General features: G+C 40.9%; 1 protein-coding gene across 10 annotated transcripts in view; it reads left to right on the top strand.

The window, feature by feature from the left end:
* The window catches only part of DCUN1D4 (defective in cullin neddylation 1 domain containing 4), an 81,599-nt gene extending 58,168 nt beyond the window's left edge, over positions 1 to 23,431 (top strand). For 9 of the 10 annotated variants that reach the window (XM_036852848.1, XM_036852850.1, XM_036852847.1 and 6 more), the window contains 4 exons: positions 5,841 to 5,949; positions 17,677 to 17,781; positions 19,890 to 19,992; positions 20,101 to 23,431. In XM_036852848.1, the coding sequence (XP_036708743.1) occupies positions 5,841 to 5,949; positions 17,677 to 17,781; positions 19,890 to 19,992; positions 20,101 to 20,156 (373 nt within the window). In that variant the 3' untranslated portion in view covers positions 20,157 to 23,431. The remainder of the gene's footprint in view (positions 1 to 5,840; positions 5,950 to 17,676; positions 17,782 to 19,889; positions 19,993 to 20,100) is intronic. The other variant, XM_036852849.1, reaches the window with a different exon arrangement.
* The last annotated feature ends 789 nt before the right edge of the window (positions 23,432 to 24,220 follow it).

Below are 24,220 nucleotides of genomic sequence, written 5' to 3'. Positions count from 1 at the left end.
TATAATTAGTGAGAAAAGTTGAGTAAAGTATAACTTATAAGTAAAGATATTCAATATCTTTTATTTGATATATTCTGATATTAGCTTTGGGCAAAGTTAGAACTTCATTACTCTAGTGATTAAAAAATAATAATAATAAAGATTCTGTTTATGTTACCTGGGACAGAATTGAGGGAAAAAAATCACTGGTTTTATGTGTTCACTTCGTGCTTACATGCATGTGTGTCTGTGCGTGTGTGTTTACGTGTGTGTGCTTGCTAAGAGTTTCACTCAAGAAAACAAATTGTCATTCTCTTTTATTCACGGAAAGATACACTTGAGGTGGATGATGAAACATTTCAAATGATATTTGAAGGGGAAGTGCTAATTCTTAATATAGTAACTGATCTAAAGTACTTGAATGGCTTCTCTTTCTTTTTACTTTAACTAGGAATAATAGACTTCAGTTTTTACTGGATTAAAATTGGAATTGAAATGGTTTTATGGTTTTATTTAAATAATTTTGTAATTTGCCAACTTTCGATATCATTGTCCCTTTGGCATTGGTCACAGTGCTTCATTTTAGTTGTGTTTTAGTAGTTTTATGAGGCCTGTTCACTGTTCTTTCACTTGAGCCTCACAGCTACCTAGGCAGATCAGGCTTTACCCTGCACATTTTACAGATGGGCAAACTGAGGCTTAGAAGGGGTATTTGATTTGTGAAAGAAAGTGGTAGGATGGGAGGAAAACCTAAGACTTCTGATTCTCCAGTCACATTCTTCCTCTGACAGCTATTGTCTGATGACAAGTGCGTTTTAGGTAAGAGCCAAATCACCCTTTTACAGATACGCTTTCCTCTCAGCACGCTCTAGAATTTTAGGGTTAAGTCTCTGGAATCTCTTAAAATTGTGTATGTCGTGTTGGGGAACACCTCCTTACAATCTCCAGCCTACTGACTGCTGCGCTGTTTTCCGTGCTGCCTCCCTGTGTTGCTTTCCGGATAGAGCACGTGATGGCTGCTCCTTTTCAAGTATCCTTGTAATGCTGAACGCACAGCCACGTCAAGGTTTTATTCATGGCTTTAGAGGAGGCACATCAGCATTTCTCCAGGCACAGTTTCATGTGTCTTAAGCGGGTGTAGTATCCATTTTTGTACAGTTCTAGATTCGTTTTTACATTTGCCTTTACAAAAGAATATCACCCCGTGCCAGGCCTTGCCCATGTTTTGAGGATTGCGTCGCCTGGGAATTGAAATACACAGTTTCCTGGAAGAGGCCCACGCGTGTGTTCATGGGGTGGGGGGCGCCCCACAAGCTCTTTGTGGGGAACTCTGCTCGCCGCTTTGTGTGACACGGGTAGTGGCAGGTGGATTCCCATAGAACGCTGCCACTTGGCCCTCGCAGTTTACAGTGTAGTAACAAACCTGATCCACTGTGAAGGAATTGAGGAATCTGCTTTCTTCTGTGAGATGAAACTCTGAGATTAGTTTCCTCATCAGTGAGGTGAAGGTGATTACTCACAATAACCTTTAAGGTTCTCTGTAGTTCAAAAATAGCACAATTTCAAGTTTTAAGAACTTCCTCCCCCTTCCCCTCCTGCCTCCCTAGGCTCGTCATTTGTTCAGCAAATATTTGAGTGGCAGAGGTGTGCCAAGCACAGAATTCTAGGTCCTGGGGAAACAAAAGCCATGAACAAGACAAAGTCCATTTGGGGCAGGAGCTTGGAAGCAGTGTTCAGGCAGAATATCCAGAAGTAATAAGGTCACTTCTCTTTATGCTACTTGCATTTATAAGGTATTTGCACCCAATAAATAAGAAAACTCAGAGGCTAATCCTTTATATGCTCTAAAGATGGAAAGTAGTCCATCTTTTGAATGATCTATTTTGTCTTCTATTTGGATTTTTTCTTTTTTTCTCATTTTTGGCTTTATTAAACCTGTCCAGTGAAGTTTTACGGACTCAAGCTGGAATTAAAGTGTATATAACAAAACCTTTTCTAAAAAAATGGTAACTGTACAGTGAGCGCATGCTAGAAGTAGGAAGCCCATGGGTTTTGGAACCAGAGAGTTTTGAATCGGTTCTGCCACTTCCTGGGTGTCCCTGGTAATGTCCCTAAAACCAGGAACGTTGAAGTGATGAAATGTGGCTTTCCCCAGGGCACCCAGAAATCAGTCTCCTGGATGCCATCTGGAGTTGTGTGCTTGGCCTCTCCAGGGCCGTGTTTTGTGACTCTTGGAAGCAGTGACAGCAGCTGGTAGGGAACATCTATCCCCAAGTTCCCGCAGTCGTTCTCAGAGAAGGCACAGCTCTTGATTGATTGATTTATGTATTTATTTATTGGCCACATGGCTTGCACTTGGCAGTGAAAGCGCCGAGTCCTAACCACTGGACTGCCAGGGAGTTCCCAGCTCTTGTTTTAATTGACTGTTTTTTTTATTGCCTTGTTCCAACGTGTGGTTTAAAGTTACCTCTGATGAATTAAGCTTATAGAGTGTTTAAGCTAAACAAAACAAAACCCCCAAAAAGTGTGTTAGAGTTGTAGCTAACTTTGCAGAGAACTGGTGATGGGCTGGAAAAATACCTTTGGGCTGACCAAGTGAAGGGGCAAAGGCTGTCCCGGGGTAATGGGAGAGAACTACCTTTGATTTTATAACCTTTGAGGATTATTATCCTGATTCTTGTTGCTTCTGACTGTGTTACAGCAGCAGAGTTCAAACAAGCAATGATTTCATTCCACAGTATATGCGTATTTTCTTACGGGGAAAGATGCCCCTTAGCGGTTTGGCACTGTCCCTGTATGACCACCGCAAGTTTCCTTGTACGTGGTACACAGAAAAGCAGGGGGAAATGTATTGAATGATGTAGCTGCTCTCTGAAAAGTCTCAGGCGGAGCCTGTTTCTTCACAGGCCCTTTGTTTGAACTGAGCCCCTCTGCAGATGGCCTTGTTGAGTGGCCACTAGATGGCAACGTGCGGTTCAGACAGGGTGACTCAGCGGCCTGTCTCCCTGATGGGGGTTAGTCCACAGTCTCCACAGGACAAGACCCCTTTTAAAGCAGATTAAACCCCTTATTGACAGTATCGTCTCTAACCCATCCTTAATAGATGCATGAAGTGAAAATTTTACTTTGGGCGTTTTATGCTTGACACTCCAGATGAGCTCTCTGAGCGTCTTGCAGACGTAGGGACGTCTTTGCCAGTGTGGCTGGACTTGCTTCCAGGCATGCTGCAGAACGTCATATTCACCTGGCAGCGACTTTATTTTCTTTTAGCTATGCAATGGTCATCTAAATGAGTGGTTCCTGCTCTAGAATCTGTTGAAACAAACAACTGCTCTTCTTCCTTTCATTGGGCAGGACTCACTAAACTAAACCACTGACCCAAATCTGGCCAGTTTCCTGTGGTTTTCGTCCTTAACCTTCTTTCCAAATGAAGAGGGGAACCTTGGCCTTAGATGTTTTGGGGTTAGCTGGTTTCCCTCCTCTTTGATCCTCCCCCATATTATTACTAATAAAATATTATTCGTTATTTATATACCTGATAAGAAAATCGAGCCATACAGTAGAGTGCCCAGTGCAAGGTAAGCCCTGCTCCCACTCCTACCTCGCAGGCTCTACTTACTGCTTTCTTGTGCATGCTTTTAGCCTCCAGCAACCCTCATTTGGGTTCTGGCAGTAAATCTCTGTAACTAGGCTATCAGTCAGTGTCTCTTTTTTTCCTTCCCTAACCTTTCTCCGCAGAGATCCAGAGTGAGCTTTTCAAGATGGAAGCCTGATCACGGTCTCTCCCATGATAAGAGGTGGCTTCCATTGTTTCTAGGATTCAAAAAAACCTCCCAAAACAAACAAAAAAACCCACTGTGGACCACAAAAACCCTTTGTGGTCTGGCCCTACCTCCCTTTCAGCTTCATCTTGGACCACTTCCCCTCTTACTCTACCCAATCCAGTCACAGTGGTTTTCTTTTAGTCTTTGGACTTGGCATGCTCCCTTCTGCCACTGGGCCTTTGCACATACCGTTCGTTTAATGTGGAAAGCCCTCCCCTCCAAAAACATCTAGTTTCCACCTATCTTTCAGCTCTCAGCTTACATGTCAGTCCCTTAAAGAAGGCTTTTCTGACTTCTAAAAGTCTAATTTTAATCTTTTTTAGTTTTCAAAAACATCAGGAAGAAACAAAGCACATTCTAAATTGTTGTAGACTCATAGAAATGAAATATTTACTGTAACTTTTGACTTTTAGATATTTTATCATCTCAATAGATCCTGGGGAGTTTTTTGTAGATAGCTCCAAAAAAAAAAAGCTTTCACAAATTTATTGCTAAAAATACATTAGTACACTCTATTATGAACCATATTTTAGTTTATAAAGTATGTAAAATATTTACATTGATAATACTTGTAATATGTATTGTCTATACTTAGTAGGAGGTAAAAGCTCTACAGAGAAACGCAAGGATACACATGCAGCATTGAAAAGCTTTAATATTGTCAGTGAAAATGATGACTCTTTGTTCTCATTTTTAAGGGCTAGATATTATGAACAGAAAATTAGTTTGTAAAAATAACCAATCAGTCTACTTAAGAAAAATAAACAGTGTGTCACTTACCTGTGAAAATAGATTGTCATCACTAGGGGCTCCCTGGAGAAATAGCTGATTTCAAGTTTAGGGTAGAGAGAGTGAGTACAAGGTGAGCTAGAATATCTTGTGCCAGAAAGTGAGGACGTGCTCAGAGACTGACGGGGGCCATGTCAGAAGGACACTGGAGCCAGCTTGAAGGGGCCACTGCCCAAACAAGGACAATTTATGCATCAAAAAGAATGAAGACAGTAGCAGATTATAACACTGAGTAAAAGGCAAAAATCCTTAAGTCCAGAAAGTAAGAAAGATGGTGAGTAGAACTCTTTATAGAACAATTCCAGCCTGTAAAGTGTAAAAGCATGATAGAATTAGAAAAATCACCATTTTGTACCTTCAGATGTAAAACTGATTCAGGCAGGGATCATCAACAGATGCTAAAACGTTTCACCTGGTGAAATGTTGTTGAGGAACAGGATTGTCAGTCTCAAGGTATCATCCCCCAGATTACACATCATTTCAGAAGGGCGAAGAGTACCGATAAGTGGAGAATCTGGTGGACGCTACCTTCACCAAATGAATCAACTTAATATCACCAGTAATGGGACAGACTGACTTTATGAGCCTCCTCACGGGGTATACTGAGAAGGACATCACGTGGAGAGTTCTTATCATGAGCACTTAATCTAAATATAATCATAGGGAAATTATCTGACAGACTGAGATTCTGCAAAACAACTAGTCTGGTCTTTTAAAAAATGACATCGTCAAGAAAGACAGAAAAAAGGCTGGACACCTTCTAGATACTAAGGAGATAGATACCTGAAAGCAGTGCATGAGCCTTGACTGGATCCCGGATGAAAAGAAGTAGCTGGGGGAAAATTGGGAAATTTGTGCATGGGTCATATATTAGCTCAGAAAGTTAACATTTCTAGGATATTAAGAGTGATGATGGCATTGAAGTGTTTAGGAGGAAAGTGGCATTGTGTTGGCAACTTACTTTCAAATGGTACAGAAAACAGTGCACGTATGTGAGAGAGCGAGCACAAATGTGACAGTGCTCGTGGTGGACCCAGGGGATGGGTATATGGGTGTGTATTTACTAGGCCTTCAACTTTTCTGTACATTTGAAATTTCTTAAAATAAAAAGTGTAGGAAAAAAATAGCTCATCGTGGACATGTTCCAACTCCAGGGTTTTTATTGTCTTTTGGTATTGTGTTTTATATTACTGCCCCACGTTAAAAAAAAAACTCGGGTTATAATTTGCCTTTATTCTGTTTTTCTAGATGTGATACAACAGAAAAACTCAGAAATACTTTGGATTACTTAAGATCATTATTAAATGATTCTACAAACTTTAAACTTATTTACAGATATGCGTTTGACTTTGCACGGGTGAGTTCTCTGGAGCCTATCCAGATGTTTCCCTCTCTCCCTCCCCTTTTGAGGTTTGTTTTATGTACTACAGCAAGGAAGTTGAATAAGCTACTCCCAGGATGCTAGTTAGAATTTCTCTCTATGTGTACACTTTCTACACTAACTGATTCTGGGCAAGAATGTAGTATGTCAGCAAAAAGCTCTAGTGACAGACTATTAATAGCTCTTGAGATTGGCTTAGAAGTAATTTGTAAATGGGCATGTAATAGACACTGTTCTAAATGTCTCTTAGGTAAGCTTGACAAATCTTTTCCTTCTCATGAAACAGCAAAGCTTCACCCACTGAGTTTACTGGAATGAGTTAGTCAGATCAAAGCCAGTTTCATTTGGGGTGCTATATCATATCTGAAAATCGTTTCAATTTCAAACGTAAGCTAATTTCAGTGGATGTTATTCAAACATAATTTATAGTCATCATTTTGAAAAGTGATCATCTTGTTTGTCACGTAGTGAGCCAGTCCAAGTAGGTGAATAGGTGGTTCTACTGGAGTGACATAAAGCTGTATTTTTCAGCCTGGTCACCGTAGGTAGCGAATTCTGAGGTATAAATTGGCATTGTGTTCATTCACCGTCCACGGCCCGTATGTACGATTACACTTTATTGCAGAATGGTGGTTTCTGTTATGTTTGTGTGTTTGGTGGGTTCAGGTGACTAGGCTTTCTTGATTGATGATTTCTTTTTCATGTTTTTTTTTTTTTAAGCAGAGAACTCAGTGACACATAATTCTTTTTTCTTACCACCTTGTTGATCTTTTCACTTTTTCTTCGCTTTGGCTCTGTTAGCTCAGCCAAAGGTTTATTTGCTGATGAGTTCCGGTGCATCTATAATAACACATTAGTAGTTCACTGTGATGTCCTCACTTGTGAATTTTTGCAACCTTCAAGTAAAATCAGGACATGCATGAAAATTTATAGATGTTAGAAGCAATATGGTGAAATTCAGTTGCAGTGTTTTACTAAACAGCGTTTGTGTAAATGTATATAGAATTTGCTTGCCAGATGCTTTTAGAATAGATGCATAGTTTTTAGGATTAAATGTTTTGTTTCATGAGTTTTTTTCCTTCCAAAGTCAGCAGTGTCCTATTGTATGGGCAAAAGTTTGTTTAGAAGCATCATGCCTTCTCACGAAAATATTTTCTAACTTCCTTGTTTGAGGGTCAAATTTTCCCACATATCCACTGCTTTAGAACTGGCTTCCGTTTTGCTCCTCCCTGGCTTTCCATCCCCTTCTCGGCTGGTCACCGAGGCCCCTTCTGTTGCCTCTTTCTTGGTGCTTCCACCACAGCCTTGGGGTTGAGGCCGTGCCCCTCGCCTGTACTGCTGCCGTGGCCTTGCGTCCACGTTCTGTCCCTTCTCACCCACACTCACACCAGTAGGGTGTCGTCCATCTTCCTTCATCCTGGGGCCACTCGGGCGCCTTCAGCTCACCGAGCCATTGCACCCATCGCCTCCGTGTGAGTGTAGTGCTTCACCACCGTGTGGATGGTACAGTTGCTCCCCCCGCAGCTGAGTGACGGATGGGATGGTTTTGTCCTCCTTCACAGAGGAGTGGGGAACTTGGGGCAGGGCCGCCTCGTTGCTCAGCAGTAGGTTCAGGACTCAAACTGAGGTTCTGGCTCCAGGTCGCGTCTGCGGCTCCCTCCAGGCCCTCGTAGTCCAGTCCCAGGCTTCCTCTCCCACAAGATGCCTGTGTTGTGCTGACGTCGAACCAGCAGTGCGCTGAACCTGCCGCCTGCCCCCGCCTCTCTGCTGCCTGCCTTTTGTCCCGCCAGGCTCTGCTTGGAGCCAGGTCTGTTCCCCGACTGCTCTCTTCAGCGTCGGGCTTCTGGGCCCAAGCCACGTGCCCCCACTGTCACACAGAATCCTCCTGCCCCGGAGAGAACACGTGCCCTCGCTTACATGGCCCTCGTGTCCCTCTAGCTTGGCCTTGGGGTTTGGGTACAGGCCTGCATTTTTTCTGACAGGTTAAGGGAGTGCCTGTTTTCTTTCATCATATCCCTGGGAGCAGCCCACAGAGATCTTTGCCTTTTAAGGAGAGTATCAGTAATATCAGCAAATTAAGCCCCTTTATGTAATGATGAATAACAACCACCCGTATTTAATCATTACCAAGTAGATTTCAGTTTAGCTAAAATATGCTGTAAGATGAGTTTGTTATTGAATCCTTTGTTTTGTTTGGTTTAACTGTATCCCACAAGTGTCGAGGTGTTGTGTCTTCATTTCCATTCAGTTCAGAATATTTTCCAGTTTCCCTTGTGGTTGTTTTGGACTCATTGGTTGTTTAGAAGTGTGTTGGCTTGTGTTATTTGCCAACTATTAGGACTTTCCAAGTAATCTTTTTATCGTTAATTCTGCTGTGGTCAGAGAACATACTCTGGACAGTTTCAGTGCACTAAAATGCAGGGAGGCTTGATGTGTGGTCCAGAATATGGTCTGCTGTGATGAATGTTTTGTGTGTACCTGAAAAGAATGAATATTCTGCTGCTGTTTGGTGAAATGTTCTATAAATGTCAGTTAGGTCAAGTTGGTTGATAGTGTTGTTGAGGTCTTCTGTATCCTTATTGATTTCTGCCTACTGTTCTATCATTTACTGAGGGAGGAATGTTGGACTCTCCGACTATAATTACTTCTGTCATTTGTATCATTTCTTGTTTCATGTATTTTGAAGCTCAGGCATTAGGTTTAGATAGACTTAGTATTATGTCCTCTTGAAGAATTGACCCTCTAGCATTATGAAATGTTTTTCTTTATCTCTGATAATATTCCTTGTTCTGAAATCTACTTTGATACAAATATAGCCATTTCTGCTTTTTTTTTTTAATTAAAGTCTGTATGATATATCTTCTTCCATCCTCTTTAAAAACCTATTTGTGCCTTTATATTTAAAGTGGGTTTCTTATATATAGCATATGCATAGTTGGGTCTGACAATATATGTCTTGAGATGCTTAAACAATTTACATTTAATGTATTTATTGATATGGTTAAGTTTACATCTCCTAAATTGCTATTCATTTCTCTTTTTGTCCCATCTGTTTTTGTTCCTTTTTTCCTCTTTTCATGACTTCTTTTGGATTGAGGGGTTTTTTTAGATTCCATTTGAATCATTCTTTTCCACTATTGTCTTATTAGCTGTGTCTCTGTTTCATTTTTTTGCAATTGCTCTAGGCTTTACGGTATACATCTTTCAATTTTCACAGTCCATCTTCTGATAATATTATACCACTTCATGTATAATGCAGGAGCCTTTACAATAGTGCACTTTCATTTTGCCCTTCCGTACTTTTTGCTGCTGTGTCATACATTTTACTTATACATGTATTATATATCTCACAATCTGTTGTTTTAATCTGTTCAGGCTGCTGTAACAAAATACAAGAGACTCAGTAGCTTATAAATAATGGAAATTTATTTCTCATAATTCAGGAGGCTGGAAAGTCCACGATCACAGTGCCAGCAGGATAGGTGTCTTTCTGCCATAAGCTCACGTGGTGGAAGGGAGGAGGGAGCTCTCTGCAGCTGAGGACCCCACCTCCTATTACCATCATCTTGGCGATCAGGGTTTCAACATATGAATTGGGGGGGGGGGAGCAGACACAAACATTCAGATCATAGTATATATTAATATCATTTTTGCTTTAAATAGGCAAAAATATATTTTATATTTACCCAAATATACACCACTTGTGTGCTCTTTCTTCCTTTTGTGTGGATCCAGGTTTCTATCTGGTATCATTTACCTTCGGCCTAAAAAATTTCCTACAGCATTTCTCATAGTACAGATTTTCTGGTGATGAATCTCTAAGCTTTTATTTTGCCTTCAATTTAGAAGGTACTTCTCTGGACAAAAGATTCTAGATTGACCATTTATTCTTGTAGTACCTTAATGATAGTTCTCCATTGTCTTCTGTCTTGTGGAGTTTCTCATGATAAGTCTGGTGTCATTCATTATTCCTTTGAACATACTGTCTTGTTTTGTTTTCTGACTGCTTTTATTCTCTTTTCACTGCTTTTCAGCAAGTTGACTATGGTGTGCCTTGGCATAATTTTCCTTATGTTTATTCTGGTTAAGGTTTGTTGAGTTTTTTAGGTCTTTGGTCTTACAGTTTGTATTAAATCAGGAAATTTCTCAGCTGATATTTCTTCAAATATTTCTTCTGTTCTCCCTCTCTCTTCCTTCTGGGGCTACAGTTATACCTATGTTAGATGCTTGATATTGTCCTGCAAGCTACTGATACTGTGTTCAATTTTTTTGTTTTTGTTTTCCCTTTGGATAATATTTATTACTATATCTTCTAATACTGATCTTTTCTTCTGCTAATCCTAGCCCCAGTATATTTTTCATTTCAGATACTATATTTTTCATCTCTAGAAATTCCATTTGTGTCTTTTTATATCCATTTCTCTCATCGTGACAATATTTTCTTCTACCTTCTTGAACATCTAGAATGTGTTTATAACAGGTGTTTTAACAGCGTTGTCTTCTGGTTCCATCATATCTGTCATTTCTGTATCTCTTTCTCTTGGTTAAAATTTTTATCTTGGCTGTGGGCAATATGTTTCCGCTTCTTTGCATTCCTAGTAGTTTTTATTCTTTCTTTGTTGGATGCAGGGAATTGTGAGTTTTATGTTGTTGGTTGCTGGGGTTTGTTGTATTCCTTCAAATAATGTTGGATTTAAATTTTTTTTTCTGGTACATAGTTAAGTTACTTGGAATCAGATTGATCCTTTGAAAGGACTGGTCCAGAGCAGCCTCAGTCTAGGGATGACTTAACCCCACTAGTAAGACAATAATACCCTTCTGAGGATTCTATCCAAGGCCCTATGTATTATGAGATTTTTTCCACTGTGGCTGGTGGAAATAGAAACTATTCCCAGCCCCATGTGAGCTCTGGGAATTTCTGCGTACTCTTCTGCAGTGATTCTTTCCCAGACTCAGGTGGTTTCCTCTCACATGTGCACAGACAAGTCCTCAGCCAGCGGCTGGGGAGACATTCTGCGGGTTTCCAGGTCTCTCTGTGCAGCTCCCCCCTTGCTGGTATTTTGCCCCACCAATCATATGCCTCCTTGGACTCCACAAACTCTGTCCTTTCCAACTCAGTCGGTTGGGGTTCCACTGGGCTGGGGCTGGGTCCCCCTCCTGTGCTGTGGCCTGGAAACCACCCCCACACAGTATGCTGCTGTCACTGGGGTCTTATCCTTTTTCTCAGTGGTCATACTCCTGTGCTGCACACTGACCAGTGCGTGAGAGCCATTGTCTCATGGATTTTGTTCAGTTTTCTGGTTGTTTGACGTGCACAGGGCGTGGGAATCTGGTTTCTCTAACTCTGTCTTGGTTGGAAGCAGAATTCAACCCCCCCACTTCTTCCCTCCAATCCTTTTCTTTTCCTACTAGAAAAATGACTCGTAGAGGTAATAACGCATAATTACACAGCAGACCTTTTAAAATTGAACTTTTAGTAAGAACTGAACTTTGTTATAGTTTTAATATCCTAAATATTCTCTATTGGAAATAACAATGACATATGTTAAATATTCTGAATTACCCTTTAATATAGCAGGAAAGAAACTGTAGTACCAGAAAGTAATAAAATGCCCCTTTAACATCTCTCCACCAAAATTATAATCCTAAGAGTGTGATTGTTTTCCCCTCACCTTAGAATCTTGTAGCCAATTAAAAATCGTACTTGGTTGTAAAGTTATATTATTTTTCTCCTAATTTTACTTTGACCTGAACTTATTTGTAGTCTTAGGGATGGCAGAGAATTGTGAAACTTGAGAGTTGAAAGAAACCACAAGAGGACACTTGGTCCAGTCTTGTCACAATGCAGACGACAAGGCTGAGGGCCAGAGAGGAGGGGACAACACGAGGGCCCGGGCTCTGCCCCTGAGTGCAGACCGTGTCCTCCCCACGGAGCCACACCACCTTCCTGACTCAAACTGTCCACCGTCCTGTGGTGTCCTGTTCCAGGAAGATGGTGGGGTAGAGACTTCAAGAGCTGAAATGGCCAGTTCCTTCTACAAGTGGAATTTTGTCTGAGTACTTTTATGCTTAGCGTTTTCCCCCTAATGTAGATTTTATTTATTGTATAAACAAATATGGTTGTATGGATTCCTTAAGTAAAACAGCCATTTTTGCCTTGATTCCTTTAAAAGGACCTAGAGAGAATAAGATTGGACAAATAGAATGAGATAAAAAGACTAAATATAGTGATTTTTTTGGTTGATCTGGACTAGTTATTAAATATGAGTTAAATTTGTTTTTTCTGCATTCTCTGGGGCAGAGACAGGGTACTGTGCTGAAAGCCACAGAGAGTTGCCTCTTGGGGTTCTGAGAAGGATGAATGTTGGGCTGAGTGAGGTGCTGATAGCAGCAGCATCTTGGCACCTGGCTGAGAGTGGACACCATGAATTGACGGAGATGCCGCTATCGGAGGTTTTCAGCAGTGCTGCCTCCGACAGCCTTGGTGTAGGAAGGCGAGAATGATGGGGAGGACTGAGGCAAGTCCTCAGTGGGCTCGGAGGTGGGGTGGGGGAGATGGGAGCCGAGTGGAGCCCTCCCACGTGACTGAGGTGGAGAAGCGCTGGATGGAGAGAAGGGAGGCCTTCAGGGTGGAGGAGGGGAAGGGCAGTGAGCAAGAGAAGAATGGGAGATTAGTCTAGGGGCAAGTCCTTGTTTTTCATTCCTTGCAGTAAAGCTTGAAGAAGTTGTAATGGAGGGTTTTGGGGAGGCCGAAGGTACCAGTGGGAATCCCCCTTCCTGAGAGGTGATCCTGTGACAGTTAATCTGTTGTTACAAGTCAGTCCTCACAGCCTGTCCCTTGATGCACCCACTTTTCCGGCTACCAGTGCTTTTACTTAGTTTCTGAGGAGGTGTTTCAAGAAAGTGTAAGAGGTCACAGGTGAAAGCTAACGTCTATGTCGCTTCCATTTAATGGAATGGTTGTGGATGTTAGAATTCGCGAAGAAAAATTTTGCTGGGTCTTGTGTTCAGCACCCCCTGTTATCAGAGAACTCTGCTTGGCTCTAATCTGACATCTGCTCTGACCATTTGATTCATTTTCTCTTCTAACTTGAGTCAGTTTCTTACTTCTTAACCGATGTGTTGGTCTACTTTCCCTTTCCACACAACCCCCAACGCACCAGACACACACACATAGGTACTCCTCTCTACTTCTACCTTGTACTTTCATTGTAAATTATGAGGAAAACAGAAGGTGGGCCTGTGCGAGGACAGAAGTAGGAAGAATATGTGGTCATCTCATCTGAGGTCTGTTACCCTGGACATCTTGTCAGCTTTACCTTTAAGATTACCGTTTGGTTATTGCCCAGATTTGCTCAGCAGTTGTTTGTAAAGCGAATTGGACTGTGTGTCTCTTAACATTGAGAGCTGTCTTCCCCCCTTCCTTCTCGGGGAGGTGGATTGTTACACGATGAAATGCTCAGGCTTGGAATCAGACTCCTGGTTCAAGCCCCAGCTCTTATCGATTGTCATTTCATTCCTGTGCCTCAGTTTCCTTATTTATAAATTGGGGATTATAATAATGCCTATTCTAATACAGTTGTTGTATTAAATGAGTTTGAAGTGTGAGGCACTTAAAACAGTTTCTGGCTCAGTTTAAGTTCTCAGTAAAAGTTAACCGTAGAATTAGAAATAGTTGTTGAATCATTCTTCGCTGACGTTACTTAGGTTTCAAATAATAATTTACCTTCCAAGCGTAGTGCATACAGTAATAGAATCTATGCCAAACAAAACGACTGTGGAGAGGCTATGCCTGTTGGCAGATCTTTCTTTTTCTTTTGTTTTAAAGGAATTGTCAGTAGTTGAGCTTAATCAAGTAATTGCCTTGCAAACATTGTTATTTGAAAACTGTGCTGGGGTAAGTTCTAAGAGCATTATGGTTTAGTTTCACTTTTCCCAGTGGGAGGGCACTCATGGGTTTTATGACCTTTTTGCTTGTTTTTAATGTGTATTAAAAAAAAAACAACTCTCATTCAAAAAACTGATTTGCTGTATTTTCAGCTTTGTAAACAACCACTTTAAGATTTGAGGTCTTTAGCGCTATTTTTGCCTTACGTTTGTTGAGCTGTGGTAAGGAAGACTGCATTTTCTCTTTATATTTTGTAATCCTGTGGTCTCAAATGAGAGTTCCGTGACCTATATTACAGGTCTTCAGTGAAGGCCTTTTGATTTCATGTACTGATTTCTGACTCGGTTGTCACCATTTAAAATGGTTGTGATCATGGGCATTTATATACTATTTCTAAAGTTCATCTAGTCTCTCTCGAAAATCTTAAGGATTTCTTTTTTAATGTTGAAGATTTTTTCTTTATAATTTTAGTAATTCAGCATTCCCCTTTTCAAGTACAAGTCTTTCAGCTATTCAAACTTTGTGAAAATTGGAAGTAGATCATTTGACACAGGGGTTGGTGATAACAGCGTATCTGGATACCTAGATGTTTGAAGATTAACTTTTGTTATATATTTATACTTGCATATTGACAATTAACTGTTTAATTACTTTGTTTCAGTTTGTGTCATTGGTGCCATTTAAGAAAAAAATGCTTAGTTTTCACATCTTACAGGAAGACCTGTGTTGGAACAGTCTTATATAAACAAAGGCAATATTTGTTTTCATTTTTGAACGTCAAATCAGAACTTGGTAAAACTTCATTATTCTCTACTCTACATTAGGTGTTAGTAGTCTTTAGCTTGAGTAGTGCATTTATTCCATATAAGAAACATAACTTCATAGAATATTCAGAGAAGGATCCTTTGGTCTTGCAGCTGTAAATAAGAGGGCTGTTCTCATCTGTAACTGAATTTTAAAATCTGTGTTTAAGGAAGACCACAAGGCAGAATCTAGTTGTGTATTATAGGGGGTTAGTACATCTTTGGTGTGTGTATAGAACCTGTTCGTTTCCTGTTATTATTTGAAAAGTAAAATTGCTTTTTATTTTGTTATCTTAGAAAATGAAAGTTGGGTTAAGAGGTGGGCAGGGAGAAAAGTTTCACTTCTTCTCCCTTAACCTCAGTGGGCCTTCTGGGGATGCTTGTTGACTCTGGACAGCCTGTCTCAAGGTACTTTCTGCTTAAATTCTGACCTCGAGATGCAGAAATCTGCCGCTCGCGCCCTGGTGCTCCACGAGCAGAGTCACAGCGTTGGTGTCGACAGTGTACGATTTGAATTTCCTGCGAGGGGTTTCTAGATGGCTTTGCTGTCTGTATTCCTTGAATCTGTTAAGGTGATTTTTTTTTTTTTAAATCCTTGTAATGTTCGTGGCTGCTTCATAACATTCTGGGAGATTGATTTCACTTCTAATCGGGAAGCCTTTTGAGAATGCCATTAGGATCATCGTCAGAGAACCCCCTGGGCATGTCTCCATTTTGCTGTTTAGTAGCTGTTTGCTCTGGGATCTCTCAGCTGTGCTGTCCCCAGGAATTCGGAGTGCTCCCCGTCACGGGCATTTGCACGTAGCCTCACATCCACCCACAGGCAATGTTGGTTATCAGCGAGATGCCACTGTTCGGATCGCGAGTGCATCCATAATATCTCTCTCTTATTTGCTAGGCAGAAGATGGTGTTAGTGATTGCGAGCTGCTGGCTGGCACCCTTGCAGAGCAGGAGTAAGTGAGTGCTGTTCAGCTTTCCAGTCCTGTGAGTCTGATGCCTTTCATCCATGTTTTGGCATCGCTGCCAAACACATGCACTGAAATCCTTCATGATCATCAGTTTGTCAGATGATTGCACTGTTTCAAAGAGTCTGTCCAGGTCCTTTGTATCTTTTTTTTTGTCACCTTAGTGTATGTCCATTGTCACGGGGACATGGATGATGTTGGAAGAAGGCACAGTATGTATCAGGGCAAGACTAGGGACTTTAGGTTGAGTGAAGGATTACAAACTCCTCAAAGGGAGCGCATTTCCAGAGCGCCCGTGCCCTCAGCCCGGTGCTGCCTGAGCTGTTGTTCAGCAGGTGACCTGGGGCCCGGTCCTGTGGTGCCGCGTGTGTTTTCAGCAGTTCCCTCGTTTTCCTTGTGGATGCTCCGTAGCGGGGCGTGCCGTAGCTGCCGCACCCGTGTGACACGGTGAGAGGAAGCTTTCCGTTTGCTTGCACAGTGCACCGCAGAAGCAAGAGCCCGTGCAGTGCAACAGACCTGTGAGGCTTGGTGGCAGAAGGTGGGCCCCCTCGAGGGCACCTTTCCTGCCGTCGTCCTCTCCACGGAGTGGGTACTGCAGCCCTGAGCAGGATAGTATGCGTGGCCGGGGACAGCAGAGCAGGCTGTAGAGAGGAGGCCCCTATTTGCACTGAACTGTGGAGTTGGGGTCCCCCGCCATCCTCAGACTTCAGGTGTGTGGCCAGAACAGGGAAGGGTGACTCGGAGCCATCCGACCTGGTCTGTTGGTGAACGGTCGTTGTGCTGTACAACCAGTACCAAAAGACAGACCCATCACACATCTTCCCGAATCTTCATCTACTTTGCTGGCTGTTGAGTTAGGCCCTGCCTTACATTTGCTGTATTGTTTCAGTCTGTCACTTTAAAATTCAGTGTCACGGCCAGAAATTCTCTGTATACTAAAGAGCACTTCACTGTTAGAATCCTTGCGGTAACAGTTTTTTTGGGAGGTGTGTGTAGCTGCACATGTGGCTGGCAGTGGTGGTCACGGCATCACCCCGTAATTTGGTGAACAACCAGATTCCGCCCCACGTGGGATAGCCGGGCACTTTTCCTTTTCCCTTTGTAGAAAAGCACTTTTGCAGACTTTCTTTGAAGTTGAGATACCACGAGGAGGCTAGCTCTGGATATATAAAGTTACCACTTAGGGTCCCACGTCCTCTGTCCTTTTGCATAGAAACTGCCCACCTGTAGTTCCCGAATGGAAATTGGTAAGAAAGATCAGTGAGAAATTAGGATTCTTAGTTGCAAGTCTAAGTAAAATGAGCTTAATCTGCCCATATTCAGGTTTATGTAAATGTCTTTTCTGGATTCCTTATGCAATGTTGTCTTTCACTTGGCTGTTAGTTAGGGGTGTTCTGCTAGGAGATTTCACATCCAGCGACTCCAAGGTAAGAAGGACCGTAACAGGTAGACAGACTGCTTTCCCCCAGAGTCGGGGAGTGAATGCATCCTCTGATTTGGGAAGACCCTCCAGAGCCCCAGCATTCATTATGAACTCAATTTAACAACAGCATTTTTAGGTTACAAGAAAAACATTTACCAAAGAAATAAAAATTGGTGGAAAAATGATTTTTATCAAGGAAACCTGATTCCTAAGCATGGAATTAGAAACCTTTAAACTCCATTTAGTTAAGTTATGGACTTTGGGATCAGTGATTATGATGTTGATAATAATCATAAATGTCAAACAGCAAGTTACAGATTTTTATTTATCGCATGAAATAATCATAGAGATTGTTACCATGTAACTAATGTATTTTGCATTAGGGTGATCATTCAGTTGACATGAATCTTTCTCACAGGAAAATTATATAGTACCAAACCGTTTAATCTTCCCACTGTGTCCTGACACCTCCCCTCCCCCACCTTAGTCTGGATTCAGGGTTTTTATAGTGTACGATAATGAGCTGTTTACTAATTTTTTGTTGAAGTAAAACAGAAATTTGAATTATTGGGATTTATTATTTGGGGGCACCTGGCTCATCCTTGTTTTTGTTTGTTAAACAGGAAAAGGACCAGCGCAGCCTAGACATAAACACTGCCAAGTGCATGTTGGGACTGTTATTAGGAAAAATCTGGCCCCTTTTTCCAGTTTTTCACCAATTCTTAGAGGTACTAAATTGTTATTTTATGGAATGTATGTTTGCTTGCTTAGAACAACCAAGTATGCTTTATTTAACTCTTTTATGTAATTTTCTGTTTGTTGTACTTTTCTGCCTGTAGGAACTGTGGTGATGTAATTGCTGTCAGTGAGCACTTCCCTGCGTTCTGAGTGTGCCTGTGTGTGCATTGCATGTGCCGCATCGCTCCCCAGTACAAACGCATCCGAGACAGCGCGGCTCTGTCCTTTCCTCTCTTGTCCCCATTTTAAAAGCTTGTTTTTGTTTAGATTTCCTGCTCTTTATAACAAGAGTAAAGCAAGATTTACTTTTTTTTGTGGCTTTAGGTGAAGTTCACCTGCCTTCTCACTAAATTAAGTTTGTAATGTATTCTTATCTACGCTTATCTCCAAGTAACTTGGGGACCTAGATCAATCCAAGTGACAAAGTCCTTCAGACAGCATCTCCTGCAGTTTAAATTTTCTTCACATTTGTATTAGAAGTAATCCAGCACTTTCCTCTATCATTGTCGTTCATTTGCTTTAAGTATTAGCGATAGAAATTTTGAGCTGTTGGTTATTAAGAACTGGCTTTGATGCAGTGTAGTAACTCTGCAGGACCTGAAGGAATCTGAGATGTAAGTGTGAGTTACATGGGTTGTCATGTCACATAGACCATCCTTCCTGCCGTCCAGTCCCAGGCCCCTTTAAAAAATGCTTTCTGCTTGAACGGATGGGGGTGTTGCATCTTTGAGAAAATCCTGGGCCTTCCACTGACTCCAGCTTCACTCTTGAAGTGAGCTTCCTTACAACTTACTTGGTGCAATGGTCCAGAAAAACTTCCAACTGATAGGATTCTTTGAGAACTATTATTAAAAATTGCTTTTAACATTACTAACTGGGACTCCTGAAGAAAGGTATAAAAACTAGTTTTTAATACAAGAAGTACTTGTTTACTTGTACTTGTGACAACCCATATTTACCAGTGATCTGTTCCAGTTTCTCTGACAACCTTAAGAAGTGTTAGCTTTGTTTGGAAAATGAGTAGAAACAGATTCCTATTCTCAGAGAGTTGGGCAGAATTTGAGCCCGGGTGTGAAGGGTTCTGTAGCTGAAGACCTTGCCGCCAGCAAATTGGACTTCGCACAGTTCCAGGAGCACCGTCAACTGTTTCGATGACTGGGTTTTGCTTTTAGTTGCTTAGAAAGTTAAACTTGTGGTCTGTGCTTTGTTCTCCCTCTTATATTAGTTTGCATTTTTCTTTGAAAAGGGCACAATAATCCTTTCATTTGAGCTTTTCTTGTGTTTGCATCCTCCAAACCGTTGGTGCAGCTCTCTTTGCTTTTAAGTACTTGTTTTGTTTTCCAGTGTTCCTGATTTTAGTGGCGAGGATTTTTAAACATTGTCGGACTGGGTTTTATTTTTAAACCTTTTATACAGGAATACTGTATTTTAAAATATGCATGTGGCATATTTCTTGTCTGGGAGGAAGAGAAAAACCAGTTCATCGCTATTCTGAGTTCTTTTATGATCAGACTCAAGTTCTGAATTATTAGAGCAGTAACTCTTCAGTGGCTAGACCGCCTGGTCCTGAGACCGCTTGCAGCACTTAGCAAGATCTCGTTGAGTCAACCCACCACTGCGTGTGCTGTAAGCTAACAGCTTGACAGTGAGCATGCCGTTCATGTCAGGGGCTATTAATGGGAGCAACTCTTTATTTAGCACTTACTGCGTGCCAAGCACTAAATAAAGTACTTTACGTGAATTACAGAAGTTATCTCTTTAAATCCTTGCCACATCTCTGTGGGATAGGAATTATCACTCTTTTACGTAAAAGGGTTTCTGCCGTTTAGAAATTTCACTTCTGGGGATGTAAAATTGTGTTTCTTTGGTGTATTTGTTGTTTTGTGTTGAGCCTCCATAATATTTTTGTAATGAAAATTGTCATCTGAAGCTCCCCTCTTGCTCTCTCTCACCTTTCTCCTAGATTGGTGCTTAACGTACCTCAAATGGAAAGAGTTAACCTTCGTGAACTTTATTAAGTTGATTGTTACAGCAATTGAAACCATCTCGTTGGTTAATTGTGTGTGTCAGTAATTCATACTACTTTTCCCTCCACCAGCAATCAAAATATAAAGTTATTAACAAAGACCAGTGGTGCAATGTGCTAGAGTTTAGCAGAACAATTAACCTTGACCTCAGCAACTACGATGAAGATGGAGCATGTAAGTACCGGGCAGGTGTTCCCCCGCTCTCCCCCCGCCCCTGCACCTTTGCTCATCTGCCTCATTGTGAGAAGCCTCATAGCCGTGTTGTTCTCTCTCTCTCTTCAGGGCCAGTTTTGTTGGACGAGTTTGTGGAATGGTATAAAGACAAACAGATGTCCTAGGACTTTATGCATAGCAGCGAGAGAGTCACTGTTACCACAGTTATGTCAACCATTAGCCATAAATTGCTGTTTGTATCCAAGCGCATGCTGCTTTTCTTGCACTGTCTCCCTTTGGCAGGGACGTGTTGGTGTTTGCTATTGAATGGGCCAGCTCTGCTTGCTGTGTAGCCTTGTTCTCTTGGAAGGCTGCTTTGCAGTTTGTATTTACACTACAGATTGGTGAATTTGCCAACGTCCTCACTGTGATTATGTGTATATTGCTGTTTAAATTTTGTATATGTGTATAAAAAGAAGAAGCTTCACCTAGAGATTATTTCTGCAAAAATGTATTGTAAAATAATTTTTGTGGCATATTTCTAGTCCCTTTTTTCAGATGAACCAATTATACATTTATTTGGTCTCAAATGTAGCATTTCAGAAAACAAGACAGAACAACTGTTACCATATGCAAATGTTGCCAGAATTAACCTTATTGTTTAAGAGGCCAACTTTGGAAGGAGGTGGGAGTCATAACTTTTCAGAGGCATATGCCAAATATAATTTGGTTTACTTAAATATTAGCATTTTTAAATGATGGAAGTTAGAATAATTGAACATACAGACACATACTATGCCACAAATCATTTCCACCATGCAGGGTATATAGGTTTTGATTTTCTAATGTGAAAGCTAGCATGGTTTGACTATAGGTACAGATGAACAAATTAAAATTGCATCTTTTTTTTTTTTCACTGATTTTAAACTTTTGTAAACTTTTTTAGTGTTTTTTTTTTTTTTTTTTCCTTTTGCATTCTTCTAGTCCGTGTTTGGTCTGCTGATGCTTTCTATGCCATTCTAAGTAAAATTTATTTTGCCGCCTCCATGAAAACCTAATGGTTTGCTGGCAATTTATAACTGCAGAGCACTTTTAGTTGTGGCTTGAATTTTTAGTTAAGCTTTCATGGTGTTTAATTCTCTAGTTTTGAGGGGGAAAGAACTATACAATAAGTGAGAGGTGTTTTGCTTTGCTTTCCATTTTTGTTTCTTTCACACTAGGCTTTTACTGGCAGAATGTCCATTGCAGGCAGTGGACACGACTCCACCAGCACTGAGCTAAAATCTCTGTTACACGGTAGGACCTTTCCTGGAGGGGCCGCTCATCATTACCTGAGTAATGTGTACAGAGAGGTGGTAGCCGTTATTTATGTGGATGAGGAAACAAGAGTAAACAGGACGATAGTTTTAGGTTTGTATTTTATGTCTTTTTTTTTTTTTTTCCCCCTTGTCTTACCCTTCTCAAGGAAATGTATAAATAACATGTTCCTCCCTCAACTATCTGGTGCTATTGAATGACTAATTTAGTCCCTAAAGTTTTGTGAAAACACAAAAGTCTAACGACTTAAACCAAGTGAAAGCTAATGGTGCATTTAGACAAGTGAATGCCTAGTTGTGAGCAGAATCCGTGATTGAACATGCAGCGGTTGGAAGAGGTTCCGTTTATTTCAAAGTCTGGCCCCAAGACCTTTTGGGTCAAATGTGAACCTCTAAATGGCATTAAATGAGTAAAGCACACAGACAATGCTACTCTTGACCATGATTTCACAGTTTCTTTGCCAACAGTGTTCAGATTTTCATATATTATTTTTTTCCCTAACTGAACCACCAAAGACAGGAATTTTGTATGTATATACAGTGTGTGTGCATATACAAAATCATGATATGGTAGAATGAAATTACTTCCTTTTTCTACCGAATAGAAAGGTTTGGTTTGCTGTGAAATAAACCAGAAGTTGGAAAAACTCTGTAGTGATTAAGCATACTTGACCATTCCTTGTTGAGAAGTTGTGGACTCCCTTCTACCTTACACATCCATACCAGTTTGCACAAATTCCTATCTGCAAAGGATAGATGTTGAGCAAGCACTGCTCCTGAGACCAACGCATTGAAAGGGCTTCCGTTCTGACGGGCGCCTGCTACTCCAGTGGCGATTGGCCATAGGCAGGTTCCAATCTGTTGAAAACTTGAGTCATTTTCAAAAGGATCCCATAAAGTTGACAAATTACACTTTAAAGGCAGCAGTTCTTAAGTCTGATCAACTCTAGTTTTGTTTAAAGCAAATATAAATCATAGATGAAATTGGTTTAAAAGGTATCATTAGAAACTGGAGAATTTTTTAAACACTAAAGCACAGTTAATCCTAAAATAAAAGGATTGTTACAGGGAAGATGTTACATTTTAACCACAATGGACATTTTGATGATAGGGGTTTTGGAAAAGCCAAGTAAAAACTATCTCATGATGTACCTAATATGGAGATAAGTATTCCAAAGGGATAATCTTGCGTATTTAGAGAAGTCCAAGTAATCTTTGAACTCCCTTGAAAAATAAATCTTTGTGACTGCAGAGTGCTTGCCCTTGGTTTTCTTGATTCTGTGCAGTTATTTTTAAGGGGAAGAAGAGGGGCCAGGGTAATAAGATACTTTTTTAAAAAATGTCCCTCAGTTACATAAGCACTTGTTTATGGGTGAGTGCCAAGTGAATGAGGGTGCCTTTTTATGGTTTTTCTTTCTCACCTACGTCTCCACCCTTTCTCTTTCCATCATGTTTTGAACTCCACGTTGCAATACTCTGTCATGATAGAACGCAACTTTTAGATGTTTACTGCTGCGCTAGGTCGGAAATTTCCTTATTTGATTTGCCATAAACACCCCCTGTAACATTACATGCAGCTTATTTGAAGCATGATCTCTGAATGAAGTTTTTATAAATCTGACTAGACAGACCTCTAGATTCTGGATTAACAACAAACTTCCGTTGCCTCTCAGTCTCCATCTTAACAGTGCTTTTGAAGTTTATACAGAAAGCTTTAAAAGTTAGTTTGTGCCCTTGGTTTTTATTCTTACAACTGCTAAAATACCTCTGTACGCCTTATCTTTTATTCTTTCATACGTTGTATAATAAATGTATAGAATTCATTGACCAACTGAAAGGTTGGGTGTCTGTAAATGAGACCAAAACGTGGGTTGTTTTTTTTTCATGAAGTCATTTCTCTTGGGGGTTACTGTTAGTGAACAGCAGCTAACCTGTAACTGTGAATGCTTCGTGTCGTCAGTATTTGCATTACCTTCATAAACGTGTGCAAGTCCTGTGACTCCCAGCTTAACTGAAATACTGTTATGCCATCTAACTTGAGTACAGCAAACTGGTTTTAGGTTTTAATGGAATTGATGTAAAACGATACCCCATAAATAAAAAGTATTTGTGTTTGGTTTCAGAACTGATTTGTCAATTCTTTCTTCTCTGACTTTTTCTTTAAAAATCACTTAAGGTAGGGGCTTCCCTGGTGGCGCAGCGGTTGAGAATCTGCCTGCCAATGCAGGGGACACGGGTTCGAGCCCTGGTCTGGGAAGATCCCACATGCCGCGGAGCGACTAGGCCCGTGAGCCACAATTGCTGAGCCTGTGCGTCTGGAGCCTGTGCTCCGCAACAAGAGAGGCCGCGATAGTGAGAGGCCCGTGCACCGCGGTGAAGAGTGGCCCCCACTTGCCGCAACTAGAGAAAGCCCTCGCACACAAACGAAGACCCAACACAGCCATAAATAAATAAATAAATAAAATTAAAAAAAAAAAAATCACTTAAGGTAGTTTCAAAGTATTTCGTTTTTTAATCTTTTTTGCTTTTCCCCAACTTTTTATATGGAAAAATTTCAAAGCTATGGAAAAAACACAAGAATAACATAATGAACACCCATATACCTATCACCTATGTTTTCCGTTGTTCACATTTTGCCACATTCTCTGTGCCACTCTGTGTGTGTGTGTGTGTGTGTGTGTGTGTGTGTGTGTGTGTGTGTGTGTGTGTACTTCTCCCTATAGATACAGAGATGGAATTTTTTCTGAACCATCCTAAAGTAAGTTACATTATGACACTTCATATTTTGAAACAAGGACATTCTTATAACCACAGTACACTGCTCACACTCAAGAAATATAACATTGATACAATACTATTACCTAATATACAGTCCAGATTAAAATCTCCCCCTTGGTACCAAGAATGGCCTTGAGAATTATTTTTAATCCAGG

The sequence above is a fragment of the Balaenoptera musculus genome, chromosome 5 (assembly GCF_009873245.2).
Source record: "Balaenoptera musculus isolate JJ_BM4_2016_0621 chromosome 5, mBalMus1.pri.v3, whole genome shotgun sequence".
Taxonomy (NCBI): domain Eukaryota; kingdom Metazoa; phylum Chordata; class Mammalia; order Artiodactyla; family Balaenopteridae; genus Balaenoptera; species Balaenoptera musculus.
Note: the sequence above shows the minus strand (reverse complement) of the source record. Positions and strands in the feature narration are given on the sequence as shown.